The sequence below is a fragment of the Colossoma macropomum genome, unplaced genomic scaffold (genome assembly GCF_904425465.1).
Source record: "Colossoma macropomum unplaced genomic scaffold, Colossoma_macropomum, whole genome shotgun sequence".
Lineage (NCBI taxonomy): Eukaryota > Metazoa > Chordata > Actinopteri > Characiformes > Serrasalmidae > Colossoma > Colossoma macropomum.
The window spans coordinates 10,343,813-10,356,285 of record NW_023494792.1 but is presented as its reverse complement, the minus strand read 5'-3'; the positions used below and the strand labels follow the sequence as shown (position 1 = coordinate 10,356,285).

Genomic DNA, 12,473 nt, shown 5'->3' with positions numbered 1-12,473 from the left:
TTAAAAAAAAAGATAAATATTTTTAAATATTTAAACATTTTTGGCTTGTTGCACCAACTGTACATAAGTTCAAACATAGGCTAGTGCTTACATAAGTGTTTATTTCAGGTTTACACATTACTGTATTCAAATGGGTTGCACTTAACAAACTAGTTGTCATGTTGAGCTTATTAACTACTAAATATATACACCTCTACAGTGTGCAAAGTACCCCCTGGTATCTGGGGGGTCCCATGTTGGCTTGCTAACATGTGTTGGCCAGTGTTGGCTGGCTGCTGACTCACACGCCATAGTGACACTGCTAGCTTCAATGGCAGGAAAATGTTTGACCTTACAGTTCTTCTTTTGGAACTGCTTTTTTCTAGTATGGCAATGCACTCTTCCACACATTAACCAAGATTGCACTCATCTTTTTTGTCTTTGGGTTGAGAAATGAGTAACAATTTACTTTTTTTCCACCAAACTCTTGGGAAACTGGGCAAGTTTTCAGATTTACAAATATGCTACAGCAGTGCTACAGAGGTGCATCTCTAGTTAGTTAAGAATACCAAAGACAGTCACTGGTGGTCGAAACAATGACCTTCCCCCCGAATTTAAATTTGAGTGTCTATTTTTCCCTAATGAGCAGCACAACTGCATGATAAGTATACTTTCAGAGAGCCCCCAAATTCAGATTTTGAGACATTCACAGGACCCAAGAGGTTAATTATGGCATCCTGGATCATCCAGAACCCACTGTATATTGCATCTCCCCATGAGCATTAAGGAAGTAATAGGGAAACTAATGGAAACTACATAGATAGCACAAAGAAAAACAAAGCCTTACTTGACTTTTAGGAGATTGCAAGTTCTATCCCTAGAGATGCCACAGCCATCCGTGGCCAGAAGTCTGTAAGAGTGTACTCTAACTGCCATTTCTGCCAGCTAACAGACGACCATGCTGGCTAGAGTCACACCGAGTGACAGAGGAAGAGGGAAGGCCATCCTACCACACAGGGAGTTCTTTGGTAGAGTATTTTTCTATATGGAACTATGAGTTCTGTATTCAGTTTCATATATTGAAACTGTAATCATATAAATATTGTTCTGTTTTATGCAGGAGACTTTTTTTTTCTATGAAATACAAAATGTCAGCATAAGCTGCCATCGTATTTAAATGGCAGCAAGTTTATAGGTTGTTTTCTTAACATGTTTTCATACTAAACTGATGTATGCATTAGCTAGTTGTTAGTAGTTAAGACATGACTTAAGGATCGGTGGTGCAACCGAATTTAGTAAAAATCTATTTACTCACTAATAGTAAAATCTATTAATCACCATCACTTAAGCCTCCTCCTCATCTGACATGAAAACCTACCTCTTTAACTCACAATAGCTAAACGATTTTCCTGGTGTGATTAATATTAACATGGTTTCCGAAGTCCTGATTTTTTGTCTTCCTCAGACATGAACATCTGCTAATTTTGCAAAGGCAGTTTATTTTGACTAATGAAATGTTTGACTAATAAAATGGTATTCTCTGTGTTCAAGCCTGCTAGCACACATACTTTCACCTGAAAACTATGTGTACATTCCTGTTAGGAAATAATAAGATTTTGTATTATATATGCTGTAGTCTTGTTGGCCAATGAATTAAACTGCATGAATTAAATTACATGACGAGCTTGATATCAGCTCCCTTGCTTAATCTGAAAATAGATCAAAAGCTTGTGCTCGGAGTGCAATTATTTCCCCTGCTGCAAAGAGCCTTCCTGTTTCAGCTGTTTGTACTTTCCTGGAAGACCCTTTTTCTTCTATCTCTCTCTCCATGCTTTGGCTGCAGGCACATCACATGTGCTGTTTGACACACCTGACTGGCAGCACATCTGCAGGCTTATGCTGCTGCAGCAGGTGGCTTAGTGCACCTAGAGGTCCTCTCCTGTGTATTCTGCCCTGTGATTTCTGCCTGTGTTAGCTTTTTATGTGGACCAAACTATTCCCAATCCATGAAGCCAAGGGCTGGGCAGTTATGGTTTATAGATGCTGTCCAGTAAACTCATGAATTTTGCCCTATTAGCCTATGGTGTGAGCAGAAGTTGACGTCTGCAGGGCAAGGCCTAACCTGGAGCCTTTTTCTCTGGGTCAGCTATAAGGACTACAGCTCCTGCTGCCCCATAGCAGGAGACCTGGGTCTCACATTGGCTTCAGGAACTAAATGTTGTACCCTGCAAAGAGGGCTGACTGCACCAGCAGCCATTTCCCCCAGCTGGGGCTCGCCATTTCTGCCATTTTTTCTGGATCATCAAGGTAATTGGCATCTGTGGCCCTGCTGACATCTGCCTGTGCGCTGCCAAATCACTGTCTCTACACCCTTTAACTCCCACAGTGGATGTATCAGGACAGCAGCATGGAACTAGATTGAGGATTTTTTTTTTTCTTTTTTGTCATTCCTTTACACACACTTGACATTTACATCACAGATGGCACTGTGTGCCCCCACTGGATATATATCTTCTGTGATTTTACCATTCTGTCCATTCTGTTCTTTTTGTGAAGGAAGAACATGTTTATTTTTGGTTTGCTGATTGGCAGGCTGTAGAGAAGCATTCACCTATAGGCTAAAATGAAGCTCTGAAATAATATTCAGCATGCAGAAACTCATCTCCAACAAACAAACAAACAAAAAAATAGCACTCAAATTACACTGATTTAACTTAAGGCTGTCCTTTGACCTGACTGCCTTCAGATTTACATTTTATTGAAATAATAAGTTGTATAAGACACTAAGAATGTAAGACACTAATTATTGTTCTTAATAGTTCATGTTCACTTAGCTCTTTTTAACACTTTTTTTTTTAAATAGAGAGCCCTTTTTTTAAATAAAAAAGCCAACAAATGACGGCATTCAGTGAAAAATTGATGAGCTGAAGTGAATATTGGACGGTAAATGTTCATAATAAACATCCTAAAGAATGTATTTGGAAATGGTTAACATACTAACACATCGACATACATAAAATCACAGTATAAGGATTAATTGTTTATGAAAAGTTATTAGTTATTATAAGTATTTTGGACAAATATATCTTTACTGTCCAAGAAAAAAAAAGAATAACTTTTCTAAGATTGCTGTAATGTTTACTTGTGTATTAAGCAGTTCACTGATGTTCCAGGCAAGTAGAAAACTCCATCATGACTAAATCATGAAAGTAAATTATCTACCTTTTCAACATGAAATCTTTTTTGCTGCTGTTAAATTAACGAGTAGAATCTGTTTCTCACTGAGCTGTGCATGCAAGTCAACATTAAGAAGCAATAGAATCGGTTGAATAAGGAAGTGTTTTTAGAACATTCAGCTTACCTACTTTTTAAGTTAAAACAACATTCTTTTTATTTATTTATTTGTTTACCACATATGTCGTCATTTCTGCTGAGAGTGGAATGAGTAACAATGGCAGTTACACTTCATAGTTGTGGAGAAAATGAGCAGTGTTCCGGTGTATGAACTTAAAGTCAACTCTCGGAGTTGACTTTGGGAAAAACCTACTATATAGGCCTGATGATAAAGAAATAACAAGCAGAAAATACCTAAATATAATGGCCTGGAATGGTTTAGCTACCTTAGACTGACAAGGAACAGGTTGTTTTTGGCAAAATGTTAATAATAAGTGCTAGTGCTCTGCAATGCTTACTTCCTCAGTCAGTTTTCTCTCTCTCTCTCTCTCTCTCTCTCTCTCTCTCTCTCTCTCTCTCTCTCTCTCTCTCTCACTCTCTCTCTCTCTACTACTGAACAGCCATTTTCACTTTAATCTGAACAAGGTGCCCAGTCTTATAAATAATCAAAATCAGGGTTTGTGCAAAACTATTTGAAGGACTTTCTTGATGTTTGTCTATGTTATCTTGTATTTTGTACTTTTTATTGTCCAGTCTTACTGTGAGCTAACATACAAGACGGCCCACATGTGCCTGCAGTACTGTCAGCCACAATAAGATCCACATTTGTATTATTTACCCTGTTGGACCCTATTCATTCTTTAGGGGCTTCATTGCTTTCTTCTTTCCTTCAGCCAGACAAGCTTCTGCCAGCACACTGTCTTTTATGGGGATGAAAGTTTTAAATTTATTCATTTCATAATCACATTTTTTGTTTTTTGTTTATCATTTTTTCATCTAATTCCCTCTCCTCTGCTAAATCCAATTTTGCCAGGCACACTGTTTGAGAAGCAGAGGGATTTCTGCAGAAAGCCAATTTTTTTCCTCCCTTCTGTTGAATTTGATTGTGCATTTTGGAGTCTGTGGTTCATTTCTGTAAGTGTAAAATCAGAGCAAGTAAAGATGAATTGCATTGATACTTCATTATTATTTTTATTATTGTTGTTGTGGTTTTGTTGTTGTTTAATTCAAAAACAAAGGTGTCAAAAATTGTTGATAGAAGATCCACCTCTGGTAGCCTGAAGAACCTTTTAATGGATAATTCTTTATAGCACAGTTTCTGTAAAGGAGATATGAGAGTGTGAAGAACCATTTTTGCCTTTTTAGGAACCTCCGTACAATGTAAAGATTCTAGGAAGAAGCCTTAAATTGTTAAGGAACCTTCATATTATGTGAAGGTTCTGCAAATCTGTTAATGGTTCTTCATACTAACACATCTCTATTACAGACATGGTTCTTCAAGAAATTAAAGGTGGTTCTTCTGTGGCAGTTGTGGCACCTTTTTATAAGAATGTGGTCATAGCTGTTATTACTAAAACTACTACTACTACTTAAAAATAAATAAATAAATAAATAAATAAATAATAATAATAATAATAATAATAATAATAATAATAATAATGGTGATGATGCTGATGATGATGCAAAAGAGAATGTCTGAGAAGTAATAATATGTGATACTTTATTTCCTTCAGTCACTGGCATATCTGTTACATCTATATCACATTTAGTTCTACAATCTGAAATTCAATTATGTCTAATTATGTTTTCTGCAAGGCCTAATTTTAAACAATTAACAACAATGTAACATAATGTGATTTTCTTCTGTGTGATCTCTCATGTGTGATCTCTGTCAGCCACACCATTGTCTCTTGCACACATCTTCAAACCCTCAGGCCCTCTGAATTTTTAAGGGAATCCATTTCGCAATTACAGAATTAATAGTCATGGTAATCATGCAATTACTCTGTGGTTACATTAACAGAGTGGTCCTCCTCTGGCAAAAAAGAGTGAGCTGTTCTCTTTTAGAACTACCCTTTGGCTGAACATGATGGCTTAACACTGACTGCTGAGAACGAATGTACTGGTATTCTATTTAACACAGCTTCTCCACCAGAGGCCCCAGCTGAAGCATAAGATGTGCAACACAAGCCTACGCATAATTTGTCATGGGAAATAATACATATAATTTGTACCTCCCTATAGACAAAGATGCTCCACAACACAAATTCACACAATAAGAAGCCAAGTGGCTGTACATCCAGAGAGAGAAAGTGGTCTTACAGTACCACACATACATACTTCCGTACAACGCACTGGAAAGTATTGGAAACAATATTATATATGAGTAAAAAATTACATGGTTGTAATTTTTATTTAACAGAATCATCATGCTTGTTGTATTTAAACCCTGCAAATGTTATAGTGGTCCTTGTAGTAATACTTATTTTATTGTAAAGTTTTAGTTGGAAGCAAAAAGGTAAAATTATTAAAACAGCAGATGTAAAATTATACAATCAGGATTTTTTTCTCTGTTATCTAGGTAGATACAGCCAAGTGAATTCTCCTATTGGCCTTTTGGAGCTAAACTGAAGGTTTAAAGTGTCAGATTAACCACTAACATAATTAACAAGTGACAGTGGAATCAACCAAACGCATTTTATTTACAGTGAGTAGAACATCTTAATCGGATTTCTGCAGTTATCTGATTGTTCAAATGGTCATGTAAACAGCATACTCCGATGTCTTGGATCGGAGAGAGGTCTAGAAATCCAAGTAAGAAATCCAATAAAGAGAGCTAGATTTTAGCTCAGTAATCAGATTTCTCAGTGCATGTGAACTCTTACTCAGATTTCTTTCAGACTATCTTATTGCACATGTACGAAAACAGATGGTGGTACCAGAAAAAAGCAAGCAGTATTGCTGCAAGATGGCAGCAAAACACTTTTGGAGCAACGCTGAAACTAACTACATGCTTGACAAAATGAAGGACTTAAATATTCTTCATCTTCTAGATGAGTAAATAAGCTGAAAAAAAAAGCCATGGCATGAAGTTTTGAGTTTTCTTCTTCTTCTTCTATGAGTTTATTGGCTGGTTGCCAAGCAGAAATTCAATTACTGCCTGACTCATGTAGACCTGGAGTTTCCCCATTATCTAATTACCCAAGTGTATGTAAATGTGTTGATCAGATTACTAATAAAAATCTGATTTTCTGCAGTTATCGGATTTTTAAGTGCATGTAAACGCACTCACTGATTAAGAGCACAAGTGTTAGCCTGACAAATGCATTTCAGTCATTTTTAATAAATATATGTTGAATATTGTCGCTGTCCCAAAAAAAGAAAAAGAACATAGGAAAAAGGCAAAAAGTTCTTAACTTCTAATGTAAGTTAATGCAAAGATTTTATTCCAAGTCATTATGGAGCATTTGTTGGAAGAACAGGAAAGGGCCTTCTGCAAACTGGTGCCACAAAGTTGGAAGTATATAATTGTCTAAAATACAGTATCTTTGTATGCTGTAGCATTAACACTACCCTTCACTAGAACTATGAGGCCGAGCCCAAACCCTGAAATATAGCTCCAGGGCGTTATTCCTCCTCCACCAAATCTTAATGTTGGTACTTTGAATTCTGGTAGGTAGTGTTCTCCTGGCATCCGCCAAACCCAGATTTGTCCAGCAGACTGCCAGACAGTGAAGTGTGATTCATCACACCAGAGAACACGTTTCCACTGCTCCAGTGGTGTCATGCTTTACTCCACTCCGGCCACGCTAGGCATCGTGCATAGTGATCTTAGACTTGTGTGCAGCTGCTTCGTGATGGAAATTCATTTCATGAAGCTCCCGATGCGCAATTCTTGTACTGATGTGGCTTCCAGAAACAGTTCAGAACTCTGTAGTGAGTAATGCCACAGATGATTTTTACCCGCTACATGGTTCAGCACTCAGTGGCCCAACTGACAGTCACATACACACACCCCCATACAGTGCACTGGACAGTACATTAAATGCAACAGTCTTCTCAAACAACCATTACACATACAGACACATACAGTCAGGGGAGTCAGAGGAACACAGAGCAGCAGAATTCTAAACATCACCTGGCCTGACCACACACTCTGCCCAACATGCATCCGCACTGCTGTGCTCTATTCCCAGTCCAGTCACATCCGTGCCTCTGAGCATCTCTCAGAGTTGTAATCAGAACTCTCCAGACATGTTGGCTTGATTGAAGGACTGCTAGGTGGCAAGTCCCTCAGTTATTTATGACCCCCCAGTCTGCAAAAATAAATCAAGCGCCACCGGCTGACATGCTTGCCTGTATCTCTCTGCCAGGGGACAGGACAAAACAGGAAAGCAGAGCCCACTATTGAGCTTCTGCTTTCTGTGGATAAAATAGAAAGTGTTGTGGGAAAATGCTCAGCGCACACAAAATGGTAGTGGATATAAACACCATAGCTAGGGTCGTCTATGGTGGGGGTCCATAAAGAATTTCGCATGTTTTGTTTCAAGCTTCACTAGGTTCATGTTCCCAGGGACTGATAAACTGCATTGCAATGAAAAATGTTAGGTGTTTGTGTAGTAACATTTTATTTTAAGCACCATAAATGATTTTTTTTTTACTTCTTTGTTCATTAAAGCCCAAATTAGCCACTTCTCAGTGGCTTATTCACTGTTCATAATGCTTTGGAGGTCTGTTATTTGACAGTCACAAATAATTGGAATATTAGTTGTAATAATGCACAATAAGGATAACCTTCTTATACAAATTATTGAGCATGAATTATCAAACAAGTTCACATCCTATTAGTGTATAATTAGCAGCATTTTATTCCCAAAAGCTTTAGCGAGTGTAAAGTTACTTGTGGAGTTTGGTGATTTAGAGATAACAAGAGTTTAATAAGTCACTAATTTGTCATGTTGTGTTCCATATTCTAAAGTAGACTCTTATTTATCACTAAGTAGATGCTAAAAAGTCAAACATTCAAAACCTATTCATGTTTTTTGATTGCCAGCTTAGATTGAGTACTCCATAACATGTCAATATGTGTTCCATACAAGAGGCCAATGACTAACATTTGAATATAGAACACATTTAAAGTATTAGTGACTAAAGCAATAAATTTACACTGTCTAGGACATTTAGGAATCAAATGCTGCTAATTGTACATTAATAAGACATGTAGTTAATAATTCATAATAATTCATTCAGTCATTAGTGCAACAAAAGTACTAATGCTCAAGAGGTGGCAAAGTCAGATCAGGTCAGGTCTAAAAGTATTTATGGTGTATTATTATGTGAACTAATAATGCAATTATAAGTCATTTTAACATAACAGACCTCTAATTATGTGCTAATACAGGTGATAATGAATAAAGCTTAATGTATAGTGAAGAAACTATTTATAAGAGTCTAATTTGAGCTTTACTGAATAAAGAACAAGATCAATTTGTGTTCCTTAAAATTAAGTTCTGCACTTTGTTTTCATATCCAAAATTTATACACATTTATATCCAAAAATGTGTACACATTCATTTATCCTTAATGTCTGTACAATAACTTATACATTCTCTCTTTTCCTCTGTTATTTTTAGTATGTTAAATGTTGTCTTTTTCTTAAACCACAGCATGTAAATAAGTTCCCCTTTAGAATATCTGCTTTTTGATATTAGTATTTTACACTTGTATTTTTGTCAAATTGTGGTACCTCAGGGTATATATAGTGACACGTACCTTGGGCTATGTTGTATACTGTTTTGTCAAATACAAATAACTAACCAAGTTCCTTCTCATTTTCCCCTAGCTTGCCCATTACAACGCACCCCAAAGAGTGGACAGCTAGCCTACGAATTATGAATGTTGAACAAGATGACCTTCTCCCAGCAGCAGCAGACGATGAGAGGTCCTAGGTGGAACCGGGCCTTGTCCGACCCGTTGTTCGTGCTGTTGCTGGCATTGCAGCTCTTAGTGGTGGCTGGCTTGGTGAGAGCTCAGACCTGCCCATCTGTCTGCTCATGCAGCAATCAGTTCAGTAAGGTCATCTGCACACGTCGTGGCCTGCGCGATGTGCCAGACGGCATCTCCACAAACACCCGGTACCTAAACCTGCAAGAGAATTTCATCCAGGTGATCAAGGTAGACAGCTTCAAGCACCTACGGCACCTGGAAATCCTGCAACTGAGCAAGAACCACATCCGTAACATTGAGATTGGAGCCTTCAATGGGCTGGCCAGTCTAAACACGCTGGAACTCTTTGATAACAGGTTAACTACAATCCCAAATGGAGCATTTGAGTATCTGTCCAAGTTAAAGGAGCTATGGCTAAGGAACAATCCCATTGAGAGCATACCGTCTTATGCCTTCAACCGAGTACCCTCGCTGCGAAGGCTGGATTTGGGTGAGCTGAAAAGGCTCTCATATATTTCTGAAGGTGCTTTTGAAGGCCTGAGCAACCTGCGTTACCTGAACCTTGGTATGTGTAACCTGAAAGAGATCCCTAACCTCATCCCTCTGGTACGCTTGGATGAACTGGAGATGTCAGGAAATCAACTCTCAGTTATCCGACCAGGGTCTTTCAAAGGGCTCGTCCATTTGCAGAAACTGTGGATGATGCATGCTCAGATCCAGACAATTGAGAGAAATGCCTTTGATGATCTTCAGTCACTGGTGGAGCTGAATTTGGCTCACAATAATCTTACCCTGCTCCCTCATGACCTCTTCACACCACTACACCATTTGGAGAGGGTGCACTTGCATCACAACCCTTGGAATTGCAACTGCGACATCCTTTGGCTCAGTTGGTGGTTGAAGGAAATGGTACCAGCCAACACCAGCTGCTGTGCCCGCTGCAGTACCCCTCCCAGCCACAAAGGACGCTACATTGGTGAGCTGGATCAGAACTATTTCCACTGTTATGCGCCTGTTATTGTGGAGCCACCTGCTGATCTGAATGTGACAGAGGGCATGGCAGCGGAACTGAAATGTCGGGCAAGTTCACTGACCTCAGTCAGTTGGATTACACCCAATGGGTCTATCATGACACATGGAGCGTACAAGGTGCGTATTTCCGTGCTCAACGATGGGACATTAAATTTTACAAATGTCACAATGCAGGACACAGGGACATACACATGTATGGTTAGTAACTCAGCCGGCAACACCACAGCCTCTGCTACACTAAATGTGTCCTCAACAGAGAACAGCAGCTTCAGCTACTTTACCACAGTGACCGTGGAGACCATAGAGCCATCCCACGATGAAGGGCACACCACAGTACAGCAGAAAGTGAGTCCTACTCCTTCTTCTGGGGTGTGGGAGACACCTTCTGCCCCTTCATCTACCACGACCACAACGGCTCGGACGCCACTATCAACTAAGGCCACAGATAAAACCTACACCATCCCGGTCACGGCACTGGGTGACGGCTCCCTCAATACCCTGGATGAGGTGATGAAGACCACTAAGATCATCATTGGCTGCTTCGTGGCCATCACACTAATGGCTGCAGTTATGCTGATTATCTTCTACAAAATGCGCAAACAGCATCACCAGCAGAACCACCATGCGCCAACACGAACCATCGAGATCATTAACGTGGATGAGGACTGCGTCACTGGTGGGCCAACAATGGAGGGTCATCTGACTCTGCCACCTCTTGAGCATGAGCATCTTAACCACTACAACACCTACAAGACAGCATACAATCACGCCTCCACCATCAACTCCATACACAGCTCCGCACATGAACCTTTGCTTATTCGGGCCAGCTCAAAAGACAATGTACAAGAGACCCAGATCTGATCACTTTTTCATAATGGGAATTAAAAGAAAAAAAACAAACTTTAAAACAAACTCTAAAGGAACACTATATGACATTTTGAATCTAAAGAAGATGGCTCAAAGAAGTGAAGATATGTCAGACCTATGTGCAACAAATACGCAAACGATGGAGGCTATTGAGTGACATTGGGAACTAGGGTATGGTAAACGGTTTCAAAGTGTCTTTACCTAACAGAAGTTATTTATTTAAGAAAAAAACTCTATTGTGGATAATTCAAGAAAAAAAATGTATTCTGCAATTATTTTTTTCAGCGATTATTTCTCCATGTTTGTTTTTATATATATATATATATATATATATATATATTATATATATATATATATATATAATTTTAAGATTGGTAAGGCTGGTTGGTTTACTAATATGCTTTCAAACTCTGTGTAAATCCTCAGAATCTTTCATTCCATGTGCACCAGCAGCATCTAAAATTTTATACTTGTTGGTTTCCATCAACAGTCATCATCAAACCCTTTAAATTCCTAATTTATCATTTTAGAGGCTGCTCACCAACATTCCATTTCTTTACTCACACCAACTCAAACAGATTTATTGCTTCCTTAGGGCTGATCTTGCTGGAGGCTTGAACTCTGTCATCGTCATTGAAGAAATCTGATAATAACATGATACCACATGAAGTCTGTCTGCCAATCAAATGCTGTAGACACAGATGTGCAATTGACTTGCCATCTATGATACTGGAAATGTGTCCTCATTTAAAAACAGGCAAAATGTCAAGAACTGAAATCTGTGCCAATCTATGTGGTGCAATTTTACACTTTAGTGGGAGAAGATGCAGATTTATTCAACAAATTACCATTGAGAGCCCACTATACTTAATTAAGTATAACTTGTAGCATTTGACAGTGATTATGTTATCCATAGTAATTTAGTACTGGTGAAGACACAATAAAACTGTGGACTACACTTTTATTTGTTAAGGGAACTGTTAATATAAAGAAAATGGGTTTCTTTGTTCAATTCCAGATCTTATAATTCCATTGAAGTCAGTGCCCATAAAAATTGCATCTCTTTCTTGCCAAATCTCCCTGATTGGGTTCCACACACTCTCAAACCACTTCTAGGCTCATCACAGCCCCCATCTGCTGCAACCCGTTCACTTTAACAAATTCGATATCAGCATGTGGTCTATCTGCTCTTCATTTACCACATTTAGCCCATAGTATGCCAGTTGTGGGCACAGCCCAGAGGAAACAGGGCAGGGGCTTATGAGACAGGCGCTTGAGGGGGGTGGGGGGCTATGTGGCAGCAGCCTCGAGCAGATGTTGGGGTTGCACCTGTGTCCCATCCATGGCACCATTTCCATTTTAATCAATGTGTCATGGGGTTCGCCGTGGACACAGCTTCACACAGCCCCATCCTGGGAGCCCTTCAAAGCCTGAAACATGAAAAAAGGAGCCGTAAATATGAGGGCAGTGCTAGT

At 39.0% G+C, this 12,473-nt stretch overlaps 1 protein-coding gene across 1 annotated transcript in view; it reads left to right on the top strand.

The window, feature by feature from the left end:
• The window catches only part of lrrc4ca (leucine rich repeat containing 4C, genome duplicate a), a 90,464-nt gene extending 79,300 nt beyond the window's left edge, over positions 1-11,164 (top strand). The window contains exon 3 of the mRNA XM_036575908.1: positions 8,996-11,164. Coding sequence (XP_036431801.1) covers positions 9,049-10,992 — 1,944 coding nt within the window. The 5' untranslated portion in view covers positions 8,996-9,048 and the 3' untranslated portion in view covers positions 10,993-11,164. The remainder of the gene's footprint in view (positions 1-8,995) is intronic.
• Positions 11,165-12,473: the final 1,309 nt, after the last annotated feature.